The 11,665-nt window shown below is 40.3% G+C and overlaps 1 protein-coding gene across 1 annotated transcript; it reads left to right on the forward strand.

The window, feature by feature from the left end:
- Positions 1 to 2,189: 2,189 nt before the first annotated feature.
- On the forward strand, positions 2,190 to 4,621 carry LOC141338844 (carbohydrate sulfotransferase 3-like). Its single transcript, XM_073844460.1, has 2 exons — positions 2,190 to 2,269; positions 3,436 to 4,621. The coding sequence occupies exons 1-2, from the start codon at positions 2,190 to 2,192 to the stop codon at positions 4,619 to 4,621; spliced, it is 1,266 nt and encodes a 421-aa protein (XP_073700561.1).
- Positions 4,622 to 11,665: the final 7,044 nt, after the last annotated feature.

The raw sequence follows: 11,665 nt of genomic DNA on the forward strand, positions 1-11,665 counted from the left end.
CGTCGCATCACGTCCTTCTTATGATTGAGGCAAATATAAGTCTTATTCCTCACAGCATGTCTTCGTTTCAGAAACGAACTGTAACCAAGATGAACTTGAAAAGACGTGTTTCTTTGTTTGCGGTGATGTGGGAGTTTCCTTGCAGCGCTTGTAGCACATGGCTAATTTAAATATCAATGGTTCTTCGCTCATGGGCGTGATCACATTAGATATAATCAGTTGCAACTGGATAGACTAGACATACCCTTTGTTTCATATGGATTACTTTATTACAGAATATTTGTTTTCGCTAAAACTTACTTCGTTTAAAAGCATACATATCAAGCTTTCTGTAGATACCACTCTTCTGTTTGTGTGCTGAGTATTCACCGAGTTTGAATGATTTAAGTGATGCATTTCTAAAAGCAGTTCGTGGAGACAGAGAAAACAGAAATCACACTGTTTGTTTTCTTTATTCTATAAAAAAAAGCACAGCGTTCTTTTGCTCTTGTTAGTGTGCACAAATAAAACTACACTTTTAACAGCTTCCAATGATGTATAGCTCTAATTTGTATGACTGAAACCGACAAAGTATTTTTAGTGTCTTTTGCACTGATCTTAAAAAAAGTAGGTTGGTCACGCCGGCGTGACCGTCGGCCCCAGAGGGTTAAATGCAAAAGAAACAGGCTCTTTATTTAGAAAAAAATAAACAAAACAACAACAAAAACCACCCCAAGGGAGAAAAAAAAAAACAGGCTGGCCAGGATGGAGCTCAGCAAGAACACGCTCATGAAAATTAACATTGAAAACAACTACTCACATCAAACGTATAACAATCCAGCAAAGAACAGCAAACACAGGGAGACTAAATAGGACACAGGTGGAAACACTGAAACAATAACGAGGTAACAAGATGGGCGGGGTATGACAACAGACAGGAGCACATGGCAACAAACAAACACACTATAAGCCATGTGCTCAAACATAAACACAGTGTCCTCAGGTGGCCATCCCTGGTACACCAGCGGAAGACTGTGACACCGGCTGTCTGACACACTCATTCAGTAAAGATTTAAACTTACAGACTGCCAGAATGGATTTTTAGGCATAAATGGAAATGCTCGAGTGAATTTGTGACATTTACAGATAAGGATGTGACCGCAAACTGAAAGTTTTCATACTGAGGATGCAAACGGATCTCAAAGCACCTCACAGGGCAAGCCATCACTCTATTAGTTTAAAATAAGGAATTCTCATGTTTTGGGCAGCTTGGATCACGTAACTCTCCTGCAGCATCTCAGTCTGTTTCCTCCACTATTTTTAGATGCATTTTGTCTATAGAAATGCGTCATTCAGTGCTGTAATTTGACGTGATCCTCTGAAGTTGTACGTGCACTGTCGGCGGACCCGATTCATCGATAATGAGAATCGTTGTCGACAAATTTCATTATCGATAATAATCGATTTTATCGATTAGTTGTTGCAGCCCAAATTTGAACCCTTCCCAGCATCCTCTGCTGCAGTGTCAGTATTGCACATCATTCACAGCAGTGATAATTAGTGGTGTTTACTAAAACAAGAACCACTTAGTATTAGTACTGCTTTATCTTCTGCTTGCAGAGCAAACTTTCATAAGTGTTCTCACAGCATGCTGTGCTCTACATATATCTCAAATTATGTACAGGCCTAGAAACAGCAGAGAAATGAAGCCGAACTGATGAATGATCTTAGCAGCTTCATATGTTCACTGCACAGCCGAACTACAATCCACTTATCTTGCGTTTGATTAAGCTTTTTCTGCCTCATCCAGAGATTTATTCAGATCATTTATGAAAACATTGAAAAGAATGCTACTAACTATGCTCCTATCTTACAGTCATATAAGACCTAAAAACAATTACCTACAGTAACTTCTGACAGCACATGTAAGCAAAACTCAGACTATACACCACTGCAACGAGACTGGATCCCATTAGGGTTAAATAAATGATTATGAACATGCTATAAAACAGTAAATACTTCAGATTATGTATTTGTGGGTATGAACTGAAGAGTTTATAGAGGAATAAATTAAGATCAGCGTGGTATTACTGTGTTTGTCATGACTCATGTGTCACATGTGTGTGTTTTATTTCAGAGTCCAATCTGAGGAAAAAGATGAAGGAATGATCTGAGAGTGAATCGCCCACTGAACTCAATCATACACAAGAATGCATATTAAATATACCATTTCTGTCATCTTTATTGTGGCTCTGGTCATCATAGAAAAGGAAAACAGCATAATTTCAAAGTAGGCATTTTTCTCACTCTCTTCTTTATTTCTGTTTATGTCTGTGTGACTCATTTGTGTTCAGTTTAGTGATGAAGTGGAATATTACAGTCAGAAAACATAAAATCAAAGCTTGTCTGGTGTGCTGGTGACTGTCTTTTTCATTTTGCTGTATACAAATTACTGTTTATATAGAAATTCTTTCTTTGAGAAGAGATGGGACATTAAAGGGATAGTTCAATTAATATGACTTTGGGTTTTGCACAATTTGCACTAAAATATATCTTAATATACTGTTGCAACAGTTATTGTAAGTGACTTTAAAAACACTAGTTACTCATCAAAAAGAAAATCAAACCACAATGTTAAATATTGAAATGTTTTCTAAGAACAAAATGCAATATAGCACTCTATGACCTTCAAATTCAGCAATATTTAAGTGTTTGCAGTGAAACACATTTGTATCTGCTTGGAAACAAGTCACTTCAACGTTTTAAAAAGGTGAAGAGTCCAACTACAGCAAACACCAACCTCTATGATGGTGGCATCATTTATTGACCAATAAAACATCAACATCTGATCCTCTGTTAATTCTCAATAAGATCTTCTGCAGATGTCTGACAGATTCAGCTTGTTAACAGCAGGTTTTCATCACTAATGCTCAATCAGCCCTTAAGTGATAACTTAATTACCTCATTAACTTTAACTCTGCTTCAGTGTTACTTTAATCAACCAAAAGTTCAGATCATAATTTATTGAGAGGCATTTAAAAAGCGTATAAGTCTGTTTAACTAAGAAAAATGTGTTAGCTAAAAAAATAAAAAAGTGACTTTTCATTTTACTTTAACACTATTTGGAGTGGGATCAAATGTACTCTGAGCAGTGTGGATTTAATTGGATGTACTGTGCACTTTTGAGGTAATTAAGAAGGTGTTTATGTTCCATAAAACTCACAGAAAAAAAAGTTCAGACCACAATTTATTAAGAGACATTGAAAAACTATTATAAGTTTTTTTTTAACTAAGAAAAATGTGTTAGCTGAACAAAAAGTAATAAAACATGTGACTTTACTCAGTGACTTGAGTTGAGTGAACAAGTTGGTCCAAGTTGAGTTGAGTAAACTCAAAAAAAGCTGTGCAATGAGTTGCATTGAAATTTTAAGTTAAGTCAACTTTTATTTTTTACAGTGTGCTGCTGCTCAGCGCATCTCTCTTCACTGCTGCGCAACACAATGTCTCGACTGACCTCTCGTCTCACCAACATGTAAATCATCATCTGGAGAACTGGACTCAGCCCATCCAGCAGAGCGCATCGCCGGCGTCTGCAGCTGGAGGACGAAAACACATCCTTCTGTTGGCCACGACTCGCACAGGCTCCTCGTTCGTGGGTGAATTTTTTAACCAGCAGGGCTCCAATATGTTTTACCTGTTCGAGCCGCTGTGGCACGTGGAGCGCATGTTAACCATGGAGACCGGCAGGACGAACGCCACTGTCGCCAGGCCGGCGTATCAAGACGTTCTGCGTCAGCTGTTCCTGTGTGACTTTTCCCTGCTGGAGAGCTTCATCGAGCCGCCGCCTGAGGATCACGTGACCACTGCGCTCTTCCGTCGTGAGTCCAGCCGGTCGCTGTGCGAAGATCCCGTCTGCACGCCGTTTGTTGGAAAAGTATTTGAGCGTTACCACTGCGGCGTGAGGCGCTGCGGGCCGCTCAACCTGACGCTGGCCTCTCAATCTTGCCTGCAGAAGGAGCATCGCGCAATTAAGTCCATCCGCTTGCAGCAGCTGAAGACGCTACGGCCGCTGGCCGAAGATCCCAGACTCGACATGAAGTTCATCCAGCTGGTCAGGGACCCTCGCGCCGTTCTTGCCTCACGCATGGTCGCCTTCTCCAGCAAGTACGACGTCTGGAAGAGGTGGGCCGTGAATGGAGACCTTCCGGTGGATGAGAATGAAGTGAGAAAACTTAAAGGGAACTGCGACAACATCCGCATGTCCGCCAAGATCGGTCTGAATCAGCCGGTGTGGCTTCGTGGACGCTACATGCTAGTGCGCTACGAGGACATCGCGCGATTCCCCATGCGCAAAGCTGCAGAGATGTTTGAATTTATCGGCATTCCCTTCACCGCAAATGTGGAAGAGTGGATCTTAAAAAATACTCGGGCATCTAAGGAGGTCAGTGGAGTTTATTCCACCCAGAGAAACTCCTCGGAGCAGGTGGAGAAATGGAGGTTCAGCATTCCCTTCAAACTGGTGCAGCTGGTGCAGAAAGTCTGTGGCCCCACCATGACTCTGTTTGGATACAAGTTTGCAGAGAACAAAGACATGTTGACTGATAAATCAGTAAGTCTGATTGAGGAGAAAACATTTTTATGATTCTACACATACGTCATGAAGAAGAATGATGAGATTCATCAACTAGTGTGTGACATGGTTGAAAACTTTAATAGCTTCTGAAGCAACATTGAACAATAAAAAATGATTTTTTTTTTTTGATAAATGGTCAGTAAGTTCATTTGAAAAGTAGAAAATATAATCAAGTTGAAGTGAGGAATTGTTTTGGGACTGCAGGTGTCTGAAGTCTTCTTGACTGTATATACTGTACTGTATGTGCATTTGTTTGGGGAGAGACAAGCTGCTTCTGTGTGTTCAGATATTCTTATTGCAGCTGGATTGCAGAACTCTCTGAATGATATCAAAGGAGGAATTAAACTTAATTATACTGTGGGGAAAATGAACATTTCCATAGATTTAATAGATTGTCTTATTTGACAAGGGCTGTTTGTTAGAAAAAAATTAAAATTCATAATTTTTATGATTATATTTATATTCCATTTGTCCAGTTTGTTATGAATAACCCATAATCTCTTGTAATACAGGCTTTATAATACAGGAATTAATAAACTCTTACTTAACCTAACCTAAAATTCATTATGTGTTTTCTGTGTTCTAAAGAGTTTATCAATCAAATAATAAACAGGTTTTTTAGTTATTGTACTTTGAGTGATAGCTAAGGTCTAAAAATACTAAATAAGCCAAAGAACATGAGACTGACGGCTGTTCTGTAAGTGCAGATTTCATGTGGTCCTGTGAAAAGTACATGAAATAGACAAAGATCTCTTTCAGAGCTGTTGCTAAAGAATCCATGAATCCAAATATGCAGGAAGGGTTTTCTGAGTTTTTAAGTTGCATCTAAATCTGTGAGCACTAAATAGCATCTACAGTCCAGTAATACACATTAACCTCAATGATGCCCCAGAAACATTTAGTAGTACAGGATCTCTCTGACCAAATGTTGTTTGTCAGTTGTTTGTGCTTTAGGTGTCCCATTCTCTTGGGTCACGTCCACACCATGTGCTAGCACTTAGCATTGTCCTGCCTTCGAAGAGGAAGAACCTGCTTGCTGTAGCAGCTGCTAATCAGCTGTTGCGTTTATTACTGTGCCATCTGCTATTTAGAGTTTAGATTTAATTAACATTAAAGGAACTCTATTAAAGCTAAAATATTACAGTTGATGAGCTTTAAATGTTAATCTAACTTGAGCCCAAGTCCTCTCAGGTCCGCTCAGATCCCATCTTGCAGATGAGAGAATGACTCAAGCTTTTATGTTAAATAAACTTAATGAAGTGCTATTAAGATTTAGAAAATATAGTCAAGTCAAGTCAAGTCACCTTCATTTATATAGCGCTTTTAACAATACAGATTGTGTCAAAGCAACTGCACAGTATTTATACACCACAATAGTGTGTAGGTAACTCATTATTGTAAACAATCAATTTTAAGTTCAAGGCAGTTCAGCAATTCAGTGATATCATCATCAGTTCAGTTCTGTATTATACGATATCACTGGAAAGTGTCCCCAACTAAGCAAGCCAGAGGCGACAGCGGCAAGGAACCAAAACATCGGTGACAGAATAGAGAAAAAACCTTGGGAGAAACCAGGCTCAGTCGGGGTACCAGTTCTCCTCTGGCCAGACGAAACCAGCAGTTTTAACCAATGTCCGATTGTAGAGAAACTCATCAGGTTCCTGTGGAGTCGCGCCAATGGCCGTCTAGGTTGGCGATGTCTTCATTGATGATCCGTCTCTGGAGCTCATCTGGCGACCCCATCATCGGCGGTCCTCTGAGGGGTTGGCATCATCTCTTATGAGGTATTCTGAATCCGGACTGAATCTTGTATAAATCCTAGTTACCATGGGATGGGAATCCCGTGGCAGAAACAGAGAAACAAATAGAGAAATAATTAGCGTAGCTGCTATTCCAACCAAGCAAAAAACTGTGTTTTGCCCAAGCTGAATAAAGTTGATATGCATTTGATCAGATGTAACTGAAGTACAATGTTATGAGATACATTATGTGAATGCTTGGCTAAAGAGATGAGTCTTTAATCTAGATTTAAACACAGAGTGTGTCTGAACCCCGAATGTTATCAGGAAGGCTATTCCAGAGTTTGGGAGCCAAATGTGAAAAGGCTCTCCCTCCTTTAGTGGACTTTGCTATCCTAGGTACTACTAAAAGTCCAGAGTTTTGCGACCTTAGGGAGCGTGAGGGATTGTAGCGCGGTAGGAGACTAGTTAGGTACGCAGGAGCTAAACCATTTAGGACCTTATAGGTAAGAAGTAGTATTTTGTAAGTGATACAGAACCTAATAGGTAGCCAGTGTAGAGACCGTAAAATTGGGGTAATATGATCATATTTTCTTGATCTGGTAAGGACTCTAGCAGCTGCATTTTGGACTGCCTGTAGCTTGTTTATTGAAGAAGCAGGACAACCACCTAGTAGTGCATTACAATAGTCCAGTCTAGACGTCATGAATGCATAAACTAACTTTTCTGCATCAGAAACAGGTAACATGTTCCTTAGCTTAGCAATGTTTCTAAGATGGAAGAATGCTGTTTTAGTAACATGAGAAATATGATTTTCAAAAGACAGGTTGCTGTCTAATATAACACCCAGATTTTTGACTGTAGAGGAAATAACAGTACATCCGTCTAGTTGCAAATTGCAGTTTAAGGCATTCTGTGTATTGTTTTTTGGTCCAATAAGTAATATCTCAGTCTTATCTGAATTTAATAGTAGAAAATTATTGGTCATCCAGTCTTTCACATTTTTAACACACTCTGTTAACTTTGCTAAGTTAGAAGTTTCATCTGGTCTTGTTGAGATATATAGTTGAGTATCATCAGCATAACAATGTAAACTAATCCCATATTTCCTAATAATATTACCAAGGGGTAACATGTAAATTGAAAATGCAGAGGACCTAGGACAGATCCTTGTGGCACTCCATACTTTACTGGTGATAGCTGCGATGACTCCCCGTTTAAATAAACAAAGTGGTAGCGATCGGACAGGTATGATCTGAACCATCTTAAAGCCTGCCCTTGAACACCTGTATAGCTTTGTAATCGATCTATGAGTATGTCATGATCTATAGTGTCGAACGCAGCACTAAGATCTAGTAAAACTAGCAATGAGACGCAGCCTTGATCTGCCGCAAGTAACAAGTCATTTGTGATTTTTACAAGTGCAGTTTCTGTGCTATGATGGGGCCTGAAACCTGACTGAAATTCTTCAAAGATATTATTTTTTTGCAAGAAGGAGCACAATTGAGTGGACACAACTTTTTCTAAAATTTTAGACATAAATGGAAGATTAGAAATGGGTCTGTAATTTGCCAATTCACTAGGGTCTAGCTGTGGTTTCTTAAGAGGTTTAATAGCCGCCAGTTTGAATGGTTTTGGGACATGACCTAAAGATAACGATGAGTTAACAATATTAAGAAGCGGGACTTCTGCTACAGGTAACAATTCTTTTAGTAATTTAGTGGGTACAGGATCTAACAGGCATGTTGTTGGTTTAGATGTGGTGATAAGTTTATTTAATTCTTCCTGTTCTATAGTTGTAAAGCACTGCAATTTTTCTTCTGGTGTAATAAATAATGCTGAAGTATCAGTTGCTGTAGTATCTATATTTGTTATTATATTTCTGATGTTGTCTATTTTATCAGTAAAGAAATTCATAAAGACATTACTATTAAACTGTGCAGGAATATTCAGGTCGGGTGGCGTTTGGTTATTTGTTAATCTAGCCACTGTGCTAAATAATAATCTTGGATTGTTTTTTTTTTCTTTCTATGAGTTGGTGGATGTACTCGGCTCTAGCAGCTTTTAAAGCCTGTCTATAGCTGTACATACTGTTTTTTCATGCAATTCTAAAAACTTCTAAGTTTGTTTTTCTCCATTTACGCTCAAGTTTGAGTTTCTTTTTTGAGAGAATGGGTATTACTGTTGTACCATGGTGCAGTACATTTTTGCCAACTATAATTCCTGACTACAGCAAGTGAAACATTATAAAGTATGTTTCATTTCACTGCATCTAAATGTCTCATGATGACAGGATGTTTCGACCCCCTTTGGTCGAAAACGCGCCGGTGCGTTTTGAGGCACGCTTTTGTAATAACGCCGAAAAGAATGTAAAATTCTCCGTCAGTTTTGATCGTACAAATACAACCAATACATCATTCGAAACTGTAGAGGGTATATTTTTATTTGTATACACTGTGCTTTTATGAAAATAAGAAAACAGACAGGGCACGCGCTCTGCCTTCACTGTCTCTGTTATATCTTTTCACAGACACATAAATGAAACAACCTAAATCTCAGTGATTACGTGCCTCACAGACATAATACATATACGTGTAGAAAGCTTGAAATGTTTACTTTTACATAAACCAATTCAAATAAAAAAACTAATATTCTCTTTTTAAGTAATCTGTATGAAAGGTAGAAGATGTATGGTTTCTCCTGTATCACTTCATTACAAACCTTACACCTGTATTTATCTTGCACTGTTTTTATTTGCACCTAACTGTTATACACCTATGCTATACACTACCAGTCAAAGGTACTTTTTTAAAGAAAAATAATTATCTAATATTGTGAAATAGGTTTACTATGTAAAAAAACTGCTCACTTAAAAAAAAAACTTTTAATAATAAAAAAAGTTTGGCTGGTAGTGTATGTGTTTTCTCCATGTTAGCTCTGTCTTTGTCAGATCATTCCCAGCCAACATGCATATGTGGGGCCCACATGGGTACCAAGTGGGCATGGTCCCAAAATGGGCATCTTATCTGGGGCCCACTTGAGGTAGCTAAGTAGGTCCCACATGGGTCAAAAGAGGTGGGCTCCCCATGTGGGTCCCAACTGGGTCACTAATGAGAAATGGGCATGTGGGCTCAAAATGGGCTATACAAGTGGGGCCCATATGGGTTTAACATATGGGTCAGTCATGGGCAAACTCAATCAATCCCATACAGGCTGCCTACATGGGGCCAAGGTAGTACCCATATAGTTACCGTCTATATGGGTTCAGAATGGGGAAACACATATGGGGCCCGGTTTGATAAACAATATGGGTTTGGCATGGGCAAACTCAATCAGTCCCATATAGGCTGCCTACATGGGGCCAAGGTAGTACCCATATAGCTACTGTCTATATGGGTTCAGAATGGGAAAACACATATGGGGCCCGGTTTGATAAACCATATGGGTTTGGCATGGGCAAACTCAATCAGTCCCATATAGGCTGCCTACATGGGGCCAAGGTAGTACCCATATAGTTAACGTCTATATGGGTTCAGAATGGGGAAACACATATGGGGCCCGGTTTGATAAACCATATGGGTTTGGCATGGGCAAACTCAATCAGTCCCATATAGGCTGCCTACATGGGGCCAAGGTAGTACCCATATAGTTAACGTCTATATGGGTTCAGAATGGGGAAACACATATGGGGCCCGGTTTGATAAACCATATGGGTTTGGCATGGGCAAACTCAATCAGTCCCATATAGGCTGCCTACATGGGGCCAAGGTAGTACCCATATAGTTACCGTCTATATGGGTTCAGAATGGGGAAACACATATGGGGCCCGGTTTGATAAACCATATGGGTTTGGCATGGGCAAACTTAATCAGTCCCATGTAGGCTGCCTACATGGGGCCAAGGTAGTACCCATATAGCTACTGTCTATATTGGTTCAGAATGGGGAAACACATATGGGGCCCGGTTTGATAAACCATATGGGTTTGGCATGGGCAAACTCAATCAGTCCCATATAGGCTGCCTACATGGGGCCAAGGTAGTACCCATATAGTTACCGTCTATATGGGTTCAGAATGGGGAAACACATATGGGGCCCGGTTTGATAAACCATATGGGTTTGGCATGGGCAAACTTAATCAGTCCCATGTAGGCTGCCTACATGGGGCCAAGGTAGTACCCATATAGCTACTGTCTATATGGGTTCAGAATGGGAAAACACATATGGAGCCCGCTTTGATAAACAATATGGGTTTGGCATGGGCAAACTTAATCAGTCCCATATAGGCTGCCTACATGGGGCCTAGGTAGTACCCATTTAGCTACTGTCTATATGGGTTCAGAATGGGCAAACACATATGGGGCCCGCTTTGATAAACCATATGGGTTTGGCATGGGCAAACTCAATCAGTCCCATATAGGCTGCCTACATGGGGCCAAGGTAGTACCCATATAGTTACCGTCTATATGGGTTCAGAATGGGGAAACACATATGGCGCCCGGTTTGATAAATAATATGGGTTTAGCTTGGGCAAACTCAATCAATCCCATACAGTCTGCCTACGTGGAGCCAAGGTAGTACCCATATAGTTACCGTATATATGGGTTCAGAATGGGGAAACACATATGGGGCCCGCTTTGATAAACCGTATGGGTTTGACATGGGCAAACTCAATCAATCCCATACAGGCTGCCTACATGGGGCCAAGGTAGTACCCATATAGTTACCGTCTATATGGGTTCAGAATGGGGAAACACATATGGGGCCCGGTTTGATAAACAATATGGGTTTGGCATGGGCAAACTCAATCAGTCCCATATAGGCTGCCTACATGGGGCCAAGGTAGTACCCATATAGCTACTGTCTATATGGGTTCAGAATGGGGAAACACATATGGGGCCCGGTTTGATAAACCATATGGGTTTGGCATGGGCAAACTTAATCAGTCCCATGTAGGCTGCCTACATGGGGCCAAGGTAGTACCCATATAGCTACTGTCTATATTGGTTCAGAATGGGGAAACACATATGGGGCCCGGTTTGATAAACCATATGGGTTTGGCATGGGCAAACTCAATCAGTCCCATATAGGCTGCCTACATGGGGCCAAGGTAGTACCCATATAGTTACCGTCTATATGGGTTCAGAATGGGGAAACACATATGGGGCCCGGTTTGATAAACCATATGGGTTTGGCATGGGCAAACTTAATCAGTCCCATGTAGGCTGCCTACATGGGGCCAAGGTAGTACCCATATAGCTACTGTCTATATGGGTTCAGAATGGGAAAACACATATGGAGCCCGCTTTGATAAAC

Source organism: Garra rufa, chromosome 7, assembly GCF_049309525.1.
Source record: "Garra rufa chromosome 7, GarRuf1.0, whole genome shotgun sequence".
Taxonomy (NCBI): domain Eukaryota; kingdom Metazoa; phylum Chordata; class Actinopteri; order Cypriniformes; family Cyprinidae; genus Garra; species Garra rufa.

What these genes read in the sequence shown, in the direction of transcription:
- LOC141338844 (XM_073844460.1), top strand. Translation starts at nt 2,190, where the DNA reads ATGCATATTAAATATACCATTTCTGTCATCTTTATTGTGGCTCTGGTC. An exon ending in GAAAACAGCATAATTTCAAA is followed by an intron (nt 2,270 to 3,435) that starts GTAGGCATTTTT and finishes TATTTTTTACAG; the next exon opens with TGTGCTGCTGCTCAGCGCAT.